Below are 20093 nucleotides of genomic sequence, written 5' to 3'. Positions count from 1 at the left end.
GAAATTTGATGTTTCGGGTTTTCTGAGAACAATCGATAATAGCCACAATCCCCCAAAGGGGCCATAGAGAGCGATGACCGGAGGCACAATGCTCATCTTGAAGCCTTTGGCGACATAGCCAAAACCTCAATATGCACCAACCCCAGAAGATTTGTAATTCGTTTTCCAGTATTGCTAGTTCTTGTTCATGGGTTCACGAGGCTGTGAAAACTTAGCTGATGCTTTTTCAAAGGCTCAGAAAGACGCCTACCATTACCCACTGTGGCCCTCAACTTCTGGGAACTGGCAAGGATAGCCACCTTTAAATTCCAATAGGTCCGTTATATTATATGAAATTAAAGTCCAGAATTCATTCAGTAACAGAACATTAGGCTTTCTTTTTCTTTGGTCAAATTACGTGAGTACATTAATATATAATAAACAAGATGAAAGATATCACGAGACAAAACGATACAAATGAATTCTATAATCACCACCACAAAAACAAAATAAATGGATCGACTACGTTCGAAGTACCAAAATGACTTGGTATTGAACCTTAAGCTACACCACTTCTATAGAAATAAAATAAAATAAAAACTAACAAATGAAAGACTCGGGAACATGTTCCGTATGTGAATATAGGTTTAATAACTAATGGAGATAATAACCAACCACTCCCCAAAAAAATATAACCCCGTCTTTTCCCTTTGCAACAAATGATTCCATTCCATAGGTGATGCCTCATCTTCTCTCTTGGTCCAGACCGGTATTGCACCCTGTAATAAACAATGAAATCTATTAATTATTTACCCTATAAATCGGGTAAGAAACATGACCCTGATTGCAAAAAAAATTATTGAAGTTGAATCACGTTACAAGAGTATAGCACCTCTAGCTGAAGTTGAATCCACCAGAAGGGACAGCAGGGACTTCAGCTCCTCCGAAATTAAACCCGGCTTGAGAAGTCTCGCCCGGAGGCATCGTGTCATCCTCTTCCTCTAGCCAGTACGTCTCAAGAATCTTCACAGCCTTCTCATATATTTCAGTGTTGTCGTGACTTTGTAGATTCTCAATTTTTTCTAACCCATCGTTGTCATCGATCAACTGAGCATATTGATTCACAGCACCGGTGCCGCCAGCGTTCTTCTCAGCCTCCCCAACCTTCAAGATGTTCTCAAGCCCTTCCAGACACACGGTGACAATTCTAGGGTCAGGGCAGATGAGAAGGTCACACAACGGTTTGATGCACCCTTGACTTACCAAATACCTGACCAGAAAAGAAACAAAAAAAATAAAACAGGATGTGAAATGACTGGTGGTAACATTGCCCAAACAAAACAAAAATCATAAAAATAGTGACACATACTTGATTTGTTCCTGCGAACCACCAGACGTCGCATTTGAGATTGCCCAAGCAGCCTCTTTTTTAATATCAAATTCAGCATTTTGAAGCAGATTAACTAGAGGTGCTATTATATTAGCTTCAACCACACACTGCCACATTGATAAAGCATTCAAATTGTAAGCAGCTTTAAGTGAACAAAACAAGCGAGTAATAGTAGTTGTTAAAAATGATAATATACAAGTCAACCTGAATCTGCTCCTTGTTTCCAGCTGTGATATTTGAGATAGTCCAACAGGCTTCTTTCTTGATGCTCTTTTTATAATTATTGGTCAATAGGCTCAGCAAACAAGGAAGGGCTTGATGTTGGATAATAACCTTAAAAAGAATGAAACATCCTGAGCTCTAATCAACAGCGTAGGGTGACCTCTTTTAAAAATGATAAGAAACGAGATATAAGAAATCCTCTTTACTAACTACAGCTGTCTTCATCACAATCATCTTATACTTCTTTGACATGTTACACTCACAGGTATGTCAGTAGTAAGTAATTAACATGAGACGTCAAAAAGAAATCTGTACCTGGGTCTGCAAATCATCTCCCGTGACAATATTTCCGACTGTACGAAGAGCAGGAATGAGCACAGATGGGGATGGATGGCTGAGAAACAAAAAGAAGGCTGTAGGATATTGTTGCGAAATTTAAAATAGGTAAAGCAGAAGAAACAGCAAGAATCTCTGATCTAGGATGCATACAGTAGCAGATCAACAAGCCGGGGACACACTCCAGCTTCAATAACTGCTTGAATCTTGTCATTTGTCCCATCAGAAAGGTAAGATAGCGCCCAGCATGCATCAGTCAAAACTTCTTCATCATTTGAATGAATGAGGCGTGCAAGTGCTGGAAGAGCAGGCTTAACCTGCGAGAACGAATATCCATATGAACTCCAACCACCCAGATGACAAGTGAAAACCAAATGACCACAACGGGTTTATATTGAGTGCTCGTACACAATAAAAGAGGACAGGGAATTCAACCTGATCAAAAGGAGGTTGTGGCTTGCCCCTGCAAAAATTTGACAAAGTCCACGTAGCATTTCTAAGCATAGAGAGCTTGGCATGCTCATTTAACTGAGACAGTAATGGGATCAAGGCCCCATGGCTGAGCACAAGATCACGACACCTAGGAGAGTCACCAGCAACATTTCCCAAGGCCCAAACAGCCTTCAATATGCAAAAAGGAAAGACATTCGTCAAAACTATAATTACATTGATAAAAGCTGACAGACTGGAGTCAGAAAAGTAAAGCTACAATCTGTAACATGGAGGAACATTTCTTTCACCTGTTCACGAACATCGTCACTAGGAGAACCCAGAAGTTTCACAAATATAGGAACAGCTCCATGATCAATGACCACCTTTGTGTTCTCGGAAGTCCCAGAGGCAATATTTGTCAAGGCCCAAGCTGCCTCAAACTGCATGACAGTAAGGGATAACAATAAGTAAATACAACAAGACTTTGTAACAATATCATCTTAATTTGTTACTGTGGTGTCCGGGTTGGACTCGACTAATTCAACAAAGCTAGCATTATCGACTGGGAGAGTCCCCCAATGGCCACAATTGTTGCATCCAGGTGAATCGTACAGGGGATTATTATCATTTTAATGCATGTAACAAACCTGAAGCTGCGGGAAGTCCTCCCTCACCAGAAATTCAATAAAACGAGGTACGACTCCAGACTGGATGACTTCCTCAATTGGAGGGCTCCTCTCTGCAGTTAATTGGAATAATAGTTTTAGACTGTTAAGTTTGAATTATTAATAAACAAATCAAAACAAAAAACAAGAAAATGCGAGAACTGCAACACAGTATCTAACCAATTGAAAGAAGCTTCCTAAACTGAGTAGTCGATTCAAGCTGCAGGGCACTATCACCAGACCAAACTCCAGCAACCATGGATGGTAGATGCTCTAGCTGCATTACAAAAACCAGTTTGATTCAGTATCACACATTTGGACCATCTCCCAAACACACTAATAGGAAAGCTAAACGCAGGCATTATAATAGGAAAAAGAGTTCGAGAAAATTGATGACAAACATAACAAGAAGATTACAATTGACAGCATTAATTAAATTGATGCCAAAATTACTCTAGTTGGATATTAAAAAACCAAACAAAAACTGAAGCATGAACATCTGCCATATAGTTTTTCTGTTGCTCACAGACGTACAACCAAAGAGAAATGAAAATCTCTACCACATTCATAAATTTGTTTTTTGATAACCGTGGTATCCAGGTTAGACCCGACTAATATCCACGAGGCCCTGGCATTATCGACCGGGAGACTACCCCAGTGGCCCCAATTGTTGCGTCCAGGGGGGATCGAACCGGGGATGTGCAAGATCCCAAGAATCGCCCTTACCACTAGACCAACCCCTTGGGGTTCAACCACATTCATAAATACCATAACACTGTTACTAGAACATAGGACAAGTGACGCAAACTTCAAACAGCACATGTAGAACCGACCTTCCACTCCACTCAAGAAGAGTATCAAAGTCTGGACAAAACTGAAGTTAAACCGCCAGTATTAAATTTTCGATTCCAAAGTCTAGGTCCAGTAACACCTCTGATCAAATATTATTAAAACAACCTCGAAAAAAATAACAAATACAAAAGTAAACAAAAGAAGCCTTTCTATAAGCCAACTGAACTTAACAAGTAGCAACCCATCAAAATAAAACCCAAACACAAGTTACTGAAAATCAATACTCATTAAAGCAAGCAACTTAAGACATTTAAATTGAAGCAATTAATTAACACGATCAATCAAAGCAGAAAAAGAGCCTCGAAATGATTAATATGAGGATTAGGTTTCAGACCTTCTTCTCGAGAATGGAGGTTGGAGCAGAGGAAATCGTCTGCTGAGGAGGAAGACCTTCACGACGCTTCTTCTGGAGGCTCTCTTCACGGCGGTTCTTCCTGATCTCCACCATGTTGTCCTCACGTCTCCGACGCCCTTCCTCGGCGTCGACGGCAACCTTATACCGGTTCCGGCGAACCTCGGTCCTCGCGCTTGGCCTCAACGACATCTTTACGACGTAACTCGAAGAAACCCTAAAGAGAGCGAGGGTTTTTGAGTGAGAGAGTGTGAGATTGCAAATGTTTCAGAAGAGAGTGAGTTTCGAATTGAGGTCATGAGAGAAAGGGGTTAAGAGTGTGGGAGAAGAGAGAGAGAGATTATATATAGTGGAGTTTTCCGAAGCTGGGAAAGTGGGCTTGGATCGGCACGGAATCCCGAAATTGCCATTCGGTTTGAAATTTGATGAGGGAAAAAGATTAGATGTGTTTTTTTTATTTCATTTTAATTGAACTTACAATTTTCACTTTGAAAAGTAATTTGAATTACCAACTAAACTATTATTGATGTTGGATTCGATCCCTCGACAATCAAAAATCAAATAACTATATAATTGCTTTAGAGTATAGTATTGAATTTATACTACGTGAGTCACGAGAATTCGTCGTAGATGAATTGAAATCAAGCTACAGTAACTGATTGAAACGAAATAAAAGTAATATCTTTATTGATGAATCGAATGAAATACAAACGGATCGAACTCAACTTGATGAATATCGAGCTTAATCACAAGATGTGAAAATGAAAAATCTGAAGTAAAGCGTCAGGAAAAAGATGCCATAATTAATCTATATACTTCTATTTATAGCCAAGTTGGCTTCCTCTTTGCCGTTGATCTGGGGACACGTGGTCGAACTGAATCTTCCCTTGATATACTATCTGGAGTGGACTGGACACATCGTGGAGAGAAAGCTGGAGTTGACCTATTCTCCCGGGCTGATTTGGGATGATTGAGACGAGCTGGAGCGGTTTTCCCAGGTTGACTAAAGACGAAGTCGAGATAACTAGAATGACTCTTTCGGGCTGGCCTGATGGTATGCTGCCTCAAATAACGGACTGAACGTAACTTTGAACGAGATGGGCTTATTAACGAGCAGAGCCCATCATTACGTTGAAATAACTTTCAGCGTGTGAATCCAAATCATTTAAATGGATTTTAAGCCCATTTAAATAATCAAAGGTGGGGTGGGTTAATTCATATACCCACAATTAGTCCCCCAGTATATCTAATAAGTTCTTTCATATTAAATAAACTGATTTACTCATGTTTTCACCGAGGGTTGAATCACTTCGGAAAACATCTTTTTATCCTAGAATTCTGAACTGATTTTTAAATTATCCACGCACGTGTCGCGATCGTGGCATTCGAATGACAGATGTCAAACAGATTTTGAATTTACTATATCGAGTCGGTTGAGCTTCCTACTCGAGTGGGATTTCAAACGATCCTGACACTCACTCGTCATCAATAAATAGGGTTTTAAATTCCTTTCTATTTCACTTTTCTTAAAATGCTTCCCGAAGATTCAAAACAAGGTATTACTCATTTCTCTTCTCTCTCTATTTTTGCGTTCGTTAGAGCTTATCTCTCTAGGTTTTTCTTGTCAGTTTGCCCAGAAATAAACCCTACTTTCGCGAACCTTTTCCAAATTTGATAGTATGTCGACCGAAGTCACTACAGAGAAATTGAATGAAGTTTCAAAAGACCTTAGGAATCCTTCGACCATGTCTAAGGACGAGCTCGTCAACTTCTTTGATGAATACGATATTCCTCATGATGTTGTACTTGCTCTTCTCGGACCGGATTTTACAGCTTCAGATACTTTTGAAGGCTATCGTTGTGTTTACGAAATTTTCTTTAAAGAGTGTGGGTTGAGGTTTCCCATCGATCCCCTTTTACTCGAATATTTACATGCTCTAAAAAATTACCATCCCTCAGAGATGTCCTAATTTTTTAAGAAAAATCTATGGGCTCATCACGTTAGCCAAGGAGAATGCAGTCGAACTGACTGTGCCAGATTTAGCTCACTTGAGTTACGTGAAACGTAATTCAAAACTCGCCCTGGTTACATTCTACCTCACAAATGCAGTGGGACGAGGTATCCCTGAAGGGTTGCCTTAAAAAGACACCCACTGGGGTCGTAGACGATTTTTCTTTGAAATCAACGAACATTCTATTGGTTCTTTCCATGATAAATTACAAATAGAGTAGGCTTCATCACCTGGTATGAAAAGAAAAAAAAATACTTATATCACTTTGTTGTCGAAATTGTTAACCCGAAATGATTTTGTTTCTTCTTTTCGTAGCCAAGTTCTCAGCACCGAAACCCGACGTCCAGTTCCAGAAGAAACTCAGTGCGCTGCGAGTAGGGAAGTGTGATTAGGAATCCTTCACTTCGATTCGATTTTTCGAATCGGGTTACTGGGCACGTTCAGGCCTGATTCAGGGCGCTAACCCAAGTAAGCTGAATACTCGAAACATAAAGTAAATAATATCAAGGAATAAAATGTCGTCGGATTTCCTGGAAATTCGCCTGGAAATTCCATTTCGGGTGGTCAACAGCGAGCGACAGGCAAGTGTGTCGTTTCCCTCCATGTTGTCGTTCGGCTTTCCACGAACCGGCATGTCGTTTCGGTCGTTGTATGCCGGTCATTGTCGTTCAAGACAGCGTATAAAATCCTCAGCATTTCCTGGAAAGTCGCCGAAAATCCAAGGAAAAGAAAAAAAAACGAAACTCTGGTTTTGCAGGGCAGTGAAGACGACGACAAGTTTCGACGACGGGTCTTGGAATATCGTCGACTTTCGGTGGTTTCGGATCACTAAGGTGCAAATTCATCAATTTGTCGGGGAATTTCGGGGGAGATCCAGGAAATTCGAATTCCTTTGTAATCAATATTTCATTAGAGCAGTACAATAAAATATTAACCTTCATAGTCAAAACTTGACGAACGTGAGTTACTCCTCTCTTTCTCTTTGTCTTGCCTCTCCCTTTTATGAATTTCTTTCTTTGTTCATCGATGTGACTGAAGAGACGAGGAAGAAGAGAAAGGGATAAAATAAATCATAGTAACAATCGGAAAGAAATCAGATGAACCATCGAAATGATCAAAGAATTAGGATCGAGCAAGCCGATTTCAACAAAACCCTAGCACATCTATGTTTGGAAAGAGAGTGAGAAAGTGAGAGACGGGTGTTTCTAAAAAATTCGAGAAGAATCGTACAAGAGTTGAATATTGTTTCTTAGCTGAAGTATTAGAAAAACATGGGCTTCAATATATGGGCCTTATGTTTCTAAAAAAAATATATGGGCCTTATGCAACAATAAACTTTGGATATTATTAAAACTATTCAATAACGTAGCTAGAATTTGATGTTATAATTTTTTATTCGAATACAATGTATTAACAAAAATTAAAAGGGATCTATGTATTAAAAAAATACTAACATACCTAGAATTTGGGGTTGTAAAATTTTAATTTGAGTAAATTATTATATTAACATTAATATAAATGGCCAAGTAATTTGAAAATCTATACATAAATGTATATATATATATATATATATATATATATATATATATTAATAAATACGATGCAACATTATCTTAACAATTATTATTAGAATTTCTAATAGATAATATCACACATCTATAAATTATATATATTAAATATTATTAATAACACACATTTATAAAATATTATATATATATATATATATATATACAATTTTCTATTAAAAAAGATTATATACATAATGTATTTTCTTTATATATGTTTAAAAATTGAAAAATATATGTATGTATTACATGTATATATTTTAAATATATTTTACAACATTTTTTCCGTTCGGTTTTCCATCGGCACGTCGATTTTCCATGGAAAACAGCATTTGAAAACGACATTTCACTTGCCATTTTCCACATTTTTTCCGTTCGATTTTCCATCGGCATGACGATTTTCCGTAAATCATGAGTCTCGAAACGGCAACGAAAACTGCATTTTTTTCCTTGAATAATATACGTATTCTTCTTAATGTTTTTTCTCTTATTGTTGTAGGGAAAGATAGCGAGGTGGTTAAGATGGACGCCGAGGTCGATTACGTGGCTGAGAAGAAAAGGCTTCGTCAGGCCAAGAAAGCTGCCCAAAAGGGCGAGGCGTCCCAAGCCACTGGGAGTTCGACAGCTCTGTCTTAAGGCTCGAAGGATGAGGCTGCTCGCACTGCGAGCCCGCCCGCTCCGGTGGGGGGTGTCGAAGGTGATGATTGTACCGAGGTGATGGGAGTTCATCAGCTCGCGTAGATCAATGCATCAGCAGCGACACAATTGCCGATAAGTGCCTCGAAAAGGAAAGCTGTCGCGTCCAAACCGACTCCTGATGCCGAGGTCGCTCCCTCAGCCAACAAGACCCGGGGGAAAAGGCCTGCTTCCAAAGATGGGGTTTTTGTTTTGGCTAACGAGGTCGAAAAGGAAGAGAAAAAGAAAGAAAAGAATAAGAGAGATAGGAAGGAGAAGGAGAAGAAGGAGGAAGAAAAGAAGAAGGCGTCGGAGACCTCGGAGAAGACTGATGGTGTCGTGATCGTTCAGCCATCAGGGTCTCTCAAGCAAGTCAAGGTCGTGAAAGAGGGCCAGCCGACCGGGATCGTGGCCACCCCAGAGAAGGACGTGGCGGCCAAAGGTGGCGAGCTGACTTCGCCTGGCCCCTCGTCTCCTGACGAGATTGTGAGGTCAAAACTGAAGCCGAACAAGGTCGTGATTCATTTCGAACGCGACCACGCTATTTACGAGGACACCAGCTCGTCATCCTTTCTCATGAGGCAACTCCGTTACCCCACCGCACCTCTCGGTAAAGTGAGGTCGCTGAAAGGTTGATATGATCCTTACCAACAAATGTGATAAGACCCAATAACAATGATTGGAAAAAAGACCCCAAGATCTGCAAAGGACTAGAATGTTGAGACTTGACCCAATATCTAGAGAGATAAGAACCAAGCCTACAATATATATGACGCCACACCAAGATACTCAAGATGATCACTTAAGAATCAAGATGATAAGTCAAGTTGCTGAACGCCACAAGAAAACTTGATAAGTTCAAAAAAGTTCATATAGAACTCAAGAGAAGACTCTCATTTTTTTTTATCAAAATCTGGATGCTTTCTCATTAAAATGAAGATGAATTTATAGGCATGAAACAACCCTTCATGCTAGGAAAACCAAAAGCCTCATTTAAACCCATAAACATAATGAAAAACGAAATTATAACCCCCTAAGTAATCAGACCACATAATGACACCTCTTAAACCCAATAAATACAACATTTTGAATTCAGCCTACTAATAAAACGAAAATAAACAATTACCATTTGTTTCAGCCAACTAAAAGATACCAATTTAAGGTAAAACTTCATAAGAATCCCAAAAGTCATGCCCATTTATAATCTGGTGAAGAGTAAAACGTTTTTGGCTTCTTATCCATCTCTTAAATTGCTTAGATGATGAATTAACAATTTTGCTTCTGGAAGCGTAGATCAGCCCATGCCAAGATTTATACTTTTTCCATTCATCTTGGCTTAACCCATGAAAGTCTTCATTGAAGTCTTGAACTCTTGTATTTGGAATTGGCTCGTTGACATGTCTTGGTTTAGACGCTGCCCTTATCATATCAAAGGTGCTGGCATCTATCGATGGATGTCTCTAGCAGCCACCAAGGTAAAGTATTTAGAAATACTTTTAGTATTTATGGAAATGTCTGGTATGTGATACTGACACATATATATATATATATATATATATATATATATATATATTTAAGAGTATCAAGCTAAGATCAACAAGGGGGTTTATGCTTACGAGCATAAAATCCGGGTTGCCGAGAAGAGGATCCGCGAGTTGGAGCGGTCTCTGGAAGCGTCGAATGCGCAGTCAGCCAAGAATGAACTCGCAAAGAGAGAGAACGAGCTGAAAGATGCTCAGCTCGATCAGATGATGCTTCAGAAGCTTGGTTTAGAGGTGCAGTCCGCTCGAACCGACCCAAGGGAGAAGGAGCTCAAGCTCGGCAGGGCTCAACCGCAGATCGAGGAATATCAAGACCGGATGGTCGCGCTCGAATCGAGTAACCGCGACTTAAGTTCCTCCGCGTCCAAGGTGGTTGCCGACTTCAAGCGAGCTAACGCTCATATTGCCCAGCTGCAGCAGAGTGCAAAGGCTATCAAAGTCCAAGCTACGCACTCGGGGAGGAAGGCAGCATCTTCGAAGTACCGGAGCATTGTCTCCAAGTACATGGACCATCTCGCAACGTGCGAGAAGAAGGCGGTATCGTACGTAAGCTCGACCAGTGTCGCGCTGTTGCCGAGGTGCTCGAAGATGTGGTCGCAGGCGAGCTCGATGATGCCCCCGAGCATGTCCCTCACCTCACAGGTGCCGAGGATGTGACCTTTACTCCGTACTTGGAGCGGGTCTCCCCTGAGTGTGTTCTCGAGGATTCATCAACCGAGATGGACATAGACCAGTATGGGTCGAATGCCGGACTGACTTTGGCGGGCATTCCAGAGGAGCCTTAGGTTGTCCAAGCTACCGCCGAGCCCGGGACGAGCACTGAAGTCGAAGGCTGAAGAAGCTTCCCCCTCTTTTTTTTATGTCTTTGTTTTGAATAATCGTGGGCCCCATTCGTTTTGGGCAAAAACTGATTTAGCGTTTATGTAATATTTTTTTGTGATGTGGTGATTTCGATCAAGGGGTCATCTTTACCATGTCAACAATGTGACATGTGACCCGGAACCAATGTTGGTGCCTTCGCAAACCAGGATCTCAAGTTCGATGACTCCGCGACCCAACGCCTAGAGAGATGATACGAACCTCGGCCGACTAAGCTCCGAGACCCGATACCCCAATAGCACAGTGACGGATCGTCTACGTTTTAGGAACGAAGGTGGATCGAATGACGCCACGGACGGATGCGAATGGCCGTCTGATGAGTCGGGCTCGAACTCCTACACGCACCGCTTTGTAAGAGACTCGAATAGTTCTAAACGAACCAAAGAGAGAATGAAAATCCTCACATAAAAGTGTTTAACTCGAAATCAGAATTGTGTCTTCCATTTAGCCTAAAGGCTTAATTTATAGAGTTTACAAAGGTCAAATTTGCAGCTCCATGGGCCCCATAACCTAATAAGCCCATTTAGCCTTATTTAAGTACTAATAAGCATAAAACAAAGGACCAGCCCAATACAAACCATTTTGGGCGTTTTAAATAACATGTCTTGGCCCAAATAACATAAACTGAAAATAGGAAAATATGAATAGTCTGACTAATTCAATTCAGCCCAAATAACGTTCTTCATTGTTGTTTCTTGGCTTCCTTGAATCCTCTCCTTTGCGAGCTTGTCCCCTTCTTCATCTTGGAGCTTGATGATCAGATTGTTAAGCTCCTCCTTGAATCTCCTCGCTCGAGCTCTCGTCACGGGTCCTTCCGGCACTTGGTATTTTGCTTGCGGCTCTTTTTGGGGCATGTCCTCATCAAGAGACGCGAACCTTGGAATAATGAGGACGCCACAAACGAATGTGTAAGTTCGCTTGATAAGTCGGGGATGAACACCACAAGGAATACCTTGATAAGTTCATAAGTTTCTTCAAGAAACAAAGAGAATTCTCTCACTTTTTAATAAAAAAACATAGTCTCCCTTTCTCATTCTTGAAACCTCCTTAAATAAGGAAAATACAAAGCAAATTCGGAGCTCCTTGTTGCCCTAGCTTAAATGGGCCTATAAGACATTATTTAGGCCTAATAACATTAAAATTAAAAGGCTAACTTAATATCTAACACATATGGGCTTCATTTAACATAAATAAAGCCCAAACACACTTTAAAAAGACTCCAACTTAACCCATTGTTTTTTTGCTGCGAAAATAACAAATAAATAACTCAAACAATAATAACTAAAATGAGTCTTCTTCAATAACAGCTTGAATGATGTGAATAAGCTCTCCTCTTCTTCGATTCTCATTTTCTGATGCAGGGCAAACTGAGCTATAGTTTCAAGAATGTTGAGATCACCGAAACAGACAAAAGAATAGTGTTTTCTGAGTGGAATCGACCTACTAAACAAGACCCACAAAGTGGGGTCTCGGGATTTAAGCCGAATTCTGACGTTTAGGCTTTCAAAATGACGTTTTGTGTTCTTCTCGATTAATTTAATTATAGCTTTTATTCTTATGTTTAAGTAGATTTAATTTATGCATTAATATTCAGTTTTGGATTATGAAAAGTCTCTTGATGAATCTATAAATCATGAGCACCTATTTTGTAATGGATAGATTATGAATGAACATTTCTGAGAACACTTTTGTGAGAAAATACTCTCTAATTTCTTAGGTTCTAAATCGTTGAACTTATCAAGACAAATAACTTGTGGCGTTCTTCGAGTTCTAGACTTATCAATAGTTTCATTCCATAGACTATTGTGGCGTCTTTCATTTCCCTTTCAATCTTATCAATAGTTCAAATTACAAACTATTGTGGCAATTATCACTCCACCCAAAACACCAAAACCGATCATTCCTTTTAACCTATCCAAAAAACCTATCCAAAAACCACCAAAAATTCCCTACAACAACAAACCCGCAAACCTTCATCCAAATTGAAGCAAAGACTTATTGAGACATCCCACGTAATTCCGCAACGATTTGAGCTTCGTTCATCGCAAAGGCAGCGAGGTTCTCATCATTTTCCTTGCTCTCGTCTCTGTATTTCTTCCATTCATCTTTGCTTAAGCCATGAAACTCTTCTTTGAAGTATTCAACTCTTGAATTTGGAATTGGCTCCTTCAAACGCCTTTGTTTCTTTGCATGTGGGATCACATCATTTGGACCCTAAAGTAGAACTTGGGTCCCAAAATCTTTAAGTTTTATCATTAAGTAAGAACTTAGGACCCAAAATCTAGAACCTTTGACACCCAATATACAACTTTGAAAAGCAAAAGAGAAACTAGGTCTGCAAAATATAAAAACTCTAGGCCATTAAACTAGAAGTTTTTACCCTAAATCTAGAATATTGTCTCGTAAATAAGAACTTTCAACTCCAAGTAAGGGCTTAAAACCGCTAATCTAGAACAAATGAAACCATGTCTAGGATTTTAGACCTCAAATACGAACTTTACGGATATAGAACTTTGACCCCCAAATCATGAACTATGGACCTAGACTCTTGATATTTTAATGCCTAATAAGAACCAAGGACCCCAAATCTATAACTTTGGACCCCTAAAAAGATTTTAGGCTAATAAACTAGAACATTGGGCCAAAAATCTAGAACTTTGGATTCGTATTAAGAATTTTATACTTTAAATCTAGATATGAAGCCCCGTATAAGAACTAGGGACCTAGAATGTAGAACAATGAACCCAAAACGTGAAACTATGATCACCTAATAACAACTTAGGACCGACAAACTAAAACTCCAAACTCCTAAACTAGAACTTGGACATTAAATTTGGAAATTCGTACGCCATTATATGCAAAATCTATTGATTGGACCTCGAATACAAACTTAAGACTAAAAATAAGAAGTAAATCACCAAAACTACAACGTTGAACGTCTAGAAGAACATAAGACACTAAATCTAGAACTTAGATATCGAAATCAAAACTTAGGACCCTAAACCTATAAACTTGGACCACATCTAAGAGCTTAAGATTCTATATAAGATCATTGGAAATATAACCTAAAACTTAAAATCTCAAACCTTAAAATTACGATCCCAATTTACAACCTTGGATCTCAGATCTAAATATGTAGCCTAAATAAGAACATAGGACTCCAAACCTTGAATTTTTATCCTAAATAACGGCTTAGAGCCCCAAATATGGAACTTTAACCCTAAAAAATTAACTTTATACCCCAAATCTTGAACTTTGTATCGATAATACAAACTTAGAATCCCCATTCTAGAATATTTTATCCTAAATTGAAATTATATACTCCAAATAAAAACTTTAAACCGATTATCTTGATCTTAAGACATCGAAATTGGAACGTTGGACGACAAAATATAAATTTGGACAATTACTCTATGACTTTGGTCTCCAAATTACTTAGGATGCCAAATTAGAACTAAGGTCCTAAAATAAGAATTATGACCTAAAATAAGAACTTCGGACACCTAATTCGAACTTAGGACACTAAACCTAGAATATTAGACCGCAAATAAGAGCCATGGATCCCAAATAAGCACTCCGGACGTATTTGAACTTAAAATCTAGACCTTTGGACCGAAATCTGGGCTTTGGACCGCAAATTCAAAACTTTGGACACGAAATAAGAACACCGGACTCCAAATCTAGAACTTTGGACCCTAAAGTAGAACTTGGGTCCCAAAATCTGTAAGTTTTATCATTAAGTAAGAACTTAGGACCCAAAATCTAGAACCTTTGACAACCAATATACAACTTTGAAAAGCAAAAGAGAAACTAGGTCTGCAAAATATAAAAACTCTAGGCCATTAAACTAGAAGTTTTTACCCTAAATCTAGAATATTGTCTCGTAAATAAGAACTTTCAATTCCAAGTAAGGGCTTAAAACCGCTAATCTAGAACAAATGAAACCATTTCTAGGATTTTAGACCTCAAATACGAACTTTACGGATATAGAACTTTGACCCCTAAATCATGAACCATGGACCTAAACTCTTGATATTTTGATGCCTAATAAGAACCAAGGACCCCAAATCTATAACTTTGGACCCCTAAAAAGATTTTAGGCTAACAAACTAGAACATTGGGCCAAAAATCTAGAACTTTGGATTCGTATTAAGAATTTTAGACTTTAAATCTAGATATGAAGCCCCGTATAAGAACTAGGGACCTAGAATGTAGAACAATGAACCCAAAACGTGAAACTATGATCACCTAATAACAACTTAGGACCGACAAACTAAAACTCCAAACTCCTAAACTAGAACTTGGACATTAAATTTGGAAATTCGTACGCCATTATATGCAAAATCTATTGATTGGACCCCGAATACTAACTTAAGACTAAAAATAAGAAGTAAAGCTCCAAAACTACAACGTTGGACGTCTAGAAGAACATAAGACACTAAATCTAGAACTTAGATATCGAAATCAAAACTTAGGACCCTAAACCTATAAACTTGGACCACATCTAAGAGCTTAAGATTCTATATAAGATCATTGGAAATATAACCTAAAACTTAAAATCTCAAACCTTAAAATTACGATCCCAATTTACAACCTTGGATCTCAGATCTAGATATGTAGCCTAAATAAGAACATAGGACTCCAAACCTTGAATTTTTATCCTAAATAACGGCTTAGAGCCCCAAATATGGAACTTTAACCCTAAAAAATTAACTTTATACCCCAAATCTTGAACTTTGTATCGATAATACAAACTTAGAATCCCCATTCTAGAATATTTTATCCTAAATTGAAATTATATACTCCAAATAAAAACTTTAAACCGATTATCTTGATCTTAAGACATCGAAATTGGAACGTTGGACGACAAAATATAAATTTGGACAATTACTCTATGACTTTGGTCCCCAAATTACTTAGGATGCCAAATTAGAACTAAGGTCCCAAAATAAGAATTATGACCTAAAATAAGAACTTCGGACACCTAATTCGAACTTAGGACACTAAACCTAGAATATTAGACCGCAAATAAGAGCCATGGATCCCAAATAAGCACTCCGGACGTATTTGAATTTAAAATCTAGACCTTTGGACCGAAATCTGGGCTTTGGACCGCAAATTCAAAACTTTGGACACGAAATAAGAACACCGGACTCCAAATCTAGAACTTTGGACCCTAAAGTAGAACTTGGGTCCCAAAATCTGTAAGTTTTATCATTAAGTAAGAACTTAGGACCCAAAATCTAGAACCTTTGACAACCAATATACAACTTTGAAAAGCAAAAGAGAAACTAGGTCTGCAAAATATAAAAACTCTAGGCCATTAAACTAGAAGTTTTTACCCTAAATCTAGAATATTGTCTCGTAAATAAGAACTTTCAACTCCAAGTAAGGGCTTAAAACCGCTAATCTAGAACAAATGAAACCATGTCTAGGATTTTAGACCTCAAATACGAACTTTACGGATATAGAACTTTGACCCCTAAATCATGAACCTTGGACCTAAACTCTTGATATTTTGATGCCTAATAAGAACCAAGGACCCCAAATCTATAACTTTGGACCCCTAAAAAGATTTTAGGCTAACAAACTAGAACATTGGGCCAAAAATCTAGAACTTTGGATTCGTATTAAGAATTTTAGACTCTAAATCTAGATATGAAGCCCCGTATAAGAACTAGGGACCTAGAATGTAGAACAATGAACCCAAAACGTGAAACTATGATCACCTAATAACAACTTAGGACCGACAAACTAAAACTCCAAACTCCTAAAAGAGATTTTGGACATTAAATTTGGAAATTCGTACGCCATTATATGCAAAATCTATTGATTGGACCCCGAATACTAACTTAAGACTAAAAATAAGAAGTAAAGCACCAAAACTACAACGTTGAACGTCTAGAAGAACATAAGACACTAAATCTAGAACTTAGATATCGAAATCAAAACTTAGGACCCTAAACCAATAAACTTGGACCACATCTAAGAGCTTAAAATTGTAAATTAAATCATTGGAAATATAACCTAAAACTTAAAATCTCAAACCTTAAAATTACGATCCCAATTTACAACCTTGGATCTCAGATCTAAATATGTAGCCTAAATAAGAACATAGGACTCAAAACCTTGAATTTTTATCCTAAATAACGGCTTAGAGCCCCAAATATAGAACTTTAACCCTAAAACATTAACTTTATACCCCAAATCTTGAACTTTGTATCGATAATACAAACTTAGAATCCCCATTCTAGAATATTTTATTCTAAATTGAAATTATATACTCCAAATAACACTTTAAACCGATTATCTTGATCTTAAGACATCGAAATTGGAACGTTGGACGACAAAATATAAATTTGGACAATTACTCTATGACTTTGGTCCCCAAATTACTTAGGATGCCAAATTAGAACTAAGGTCCCAAAATAAGAATTATGACCTAAAATAAGAACTTCGGACACTTAATTCGAACTTAGGACACTAAACCTAGAATATTAGACCGCAAATAAGAGCCATGGATCCCAAATAAGCACTCCGGACGTATTTGAACTTAAAATCTAGACCTTTGGACCGAAATCTGGGCTTTGGACCGCAAATTCAAAACTTTGGACACGAAATAAGAACACCGGACTCCAAATCTAGAACTTTGGACCCTAAAGTAGAACTTGGGTCCCAAAATCTGTAAGTTTTATCATTAAGTAAGAACTTAGGACCCAAAATCTAGAACCTTTGACACCCAATATACAACTTTGAAAAGCAAAAGAGAAACTAGGTCTGCAAAATATAAAAACTCTAGGCCATTAAACTAGAAGTTTTTACCCTAAATCTAAAATATTGTCTCGTAAATAAGAACTTTCAACTCCAAGTAAGGGCTTAAAACCGCTAATCTAGAACAAATGAAACCATGTCTAGGATTTTAGACCTCATATACGAACTTTACGGATATAGAACTTTGACCCCCAAATCATGAACCTTGGACCTAAACTCTTGATATTTTGATGCCTAATAAGAACCAAGGACCCCAAATCTATAACTTTGGACCCCTAAAAAGATTTTAGGCTAACAAACTAGAACATTGGGCCAAAAATCTAGAACTTTGGATTCGGTTTAAGAATTTTAGACTTTAAATCTAGATATGAAGCCCCGTGTAAGAACTAGGGACCTAGAATGTAGAACAATGAACCCAAAACGTGAAACTATGATCACCTAATAACAACTTAGGACCGACAAACTAAAACTCCAAACTCCTAAACTAGAACTTGGACATTAAATTTGGAAATTCGTACGCCATTATATGCAAAATCTATTGATTGGACCCCGAATACTAACTTAAGACTAAAAATAAGAAGTAAAGCACCAAAACTACAACGTTGGACGTCTAGAAGAACATAAGACACTAAATCTAGAACTTAGATATCGAAATCAAAACTTAGGACCCTAAACCTATAAATTTGGACCACATCTAAGAGCTTAAGATTCTATATAAGATCATTGGAAATTTAACCTAAAACTTAAAATCTCAAACCTTAAAATTACAATCCCAATTTACAACCTTGGATCTCAGATCTAAATATGTAGCCTAAATAAGAACATAGGACTCCAAACCTTGAATTTTTATCCTAAATAACGGCTTAGAGCCCCAAATATGGAACTTTAACCCTAAAACATTAACTTTATACCCCAAATCTTGAACTTTGTATCGATAATACAAACTTAGAATCCCCATTTTAGAATATTTTATCCTAAATTGAAATTCTATACTCCAAATAACACTTTAAACCGATTATCTTGATCTTAAGACATCGAAATTGGAACGTTGGACGACAAAATATAAATTTGGACAATTACTCTATGACTTTGGTCCCCAAATTACTTAGGATGCCAAATTAGAACTAAGGTCCCAAAATAAGAATTATGACCTAAAATAAGAACTTCGGACACCTAATTCGAACTTAGGACACTAAACCTAGAATATTAGACCGCAAATAAGATCCATGGATCCCAAATAAGCACTCCGGACGTATTTGAACTTAAAATCTAGACCTTTGGACCGAAATCTGGGCTTTGGACCGCAAATTCAAAACTTTGGACACGAAATAAGAACACCGGACTCCAAATCTAGAACTTTGGACCCTAAAGTAGAACTTGGGTCCCAAAATCTGTAAGTTTTATCATTAAGTAAGAACTTAGGACCCAAAATCTAGAACCTTTGACACCCAATATACAACTTTGAAAAGCAAAAGAGAAACTAGGTCTGCAAAATATAAAAACTCTAGGCCATTTAGTCTAGAAGTTTTTACCCTAAATCTAGAATATTGTCTCGTAAATAAGAACTTTCAACTCCAAGTAAGGGCTTAAAACCGCTAATCTAGAACAAATGAAACCATGTCTAGGATTTTAGACCTCAAATACGAACTTTACGGATATAGAACTTTGACCCCCAAATCATAAACCTTGGACCTAAACTCTTGATATTTTGATGCCTAATAAGAACCAAGGACCCCAAATCTATAACTTTGGACCCCTAAAAAGATTTTAGGCTAACAAACTAGAACATTGGGCCAAAAATCTAGAACATTGGATTCGTATTAAGAATTTTAGACTTTAAATCTAGATATGAAGCCCCGTATAAGAACTAGGGACCTAGAATGTAGAACAATGAACCCAAAACGTGAAACTATGATCACCTAATAACAACTTAGGACCGACAAACTAAAACTCCAAACTCCTAAACTAGAACTTGGACATTAAATTTGGAAATTCGTACGCCATTATATGCAAAATCTATTGATTGGACCCCGAATACTAACTTAAGACTAAAAATAAGAAGTAAAGCACCAAAACTACAACGTTGAACGTCTAGAAGAACATAAGACACTAAATCTAGAACTTAGATATCGAAATCAAAACTTAGGACCCTAAACCAATAAACTTGGACCACATCTAAGAGCTTAAAATTGTAAATTAAATCATTGGAAATATAACCTAAAACTTAAAATCTCAAACCTTAAAATTACGATCCCAATTTACAACCTTGGATCTCAGATCTAAATATGTAGCCTAAATAAGAACATAGGACTCCAAACCTTGAATTTTTATCCTAAATAACGGCTTAGAGCCCCAAATATGGAACTTTAACCCTAAAAAATTAACTTTATACCCCAAATCTTGAACTTTGTATCGATAATAC

At 37.8% G+C, this 20093-nt stretch overlaps 1 protein-coding gene across 1 annotated transcript; it reads right to left on the bottom strand.

Annotated features, from left to right (window-relative positions):
• Nucleotides 1-435: 435 nt before the first annotated feature.
• On the bottom strand, nt 436-4543 carry LOC149380603 (importin subunit alpha-2-like). Its single transcript, XM_089630539.1, has 11 exons — nt 4211-4543; nt 3205-3301; nt 3007-3098; nt 2668-2799; nt 2363-2548; nt 2081-2244; nt 1907-1985; nt 1574-1702; nt 1349-1476; nt 872-1249; nt 436-758 (listed from the first exon to the last, which is right to left on the bottom strand). Exons 1-10 carry the CDS (start codon nt 4418-4420, stop codon nt 874-876), a joined length of 1593 nt encoding a protein of 530 aa, XP_089486665.1. The 5' UTR covers nt 4421-4543; the 3' UTR covers nt 436-758; nt 872-873.
• Nucleotides 4544-20093: the final 15550 nt, after the last annotated feature.

This window comes from Urtica dioica, chromosome 11 (genome assembly GCF_054948205.1).
Source record: "Urtica dioica subsp. dioica isolate 48M chromosome 11, U.dioica_male_clone48M_v1_H2, whole genome shotgun sequence".
Taxonomy (NCBI): Eukaryota; Viridiplantae; Streptophyta; class Magnoliopsida; order Rosales; family Urticaceae; genus Urtica; species Urtica dioica.
Note: the sequence above shows the minus strand (reverse complement) of the source record. Positions and strands in the feature narration are given on the sequence as shown.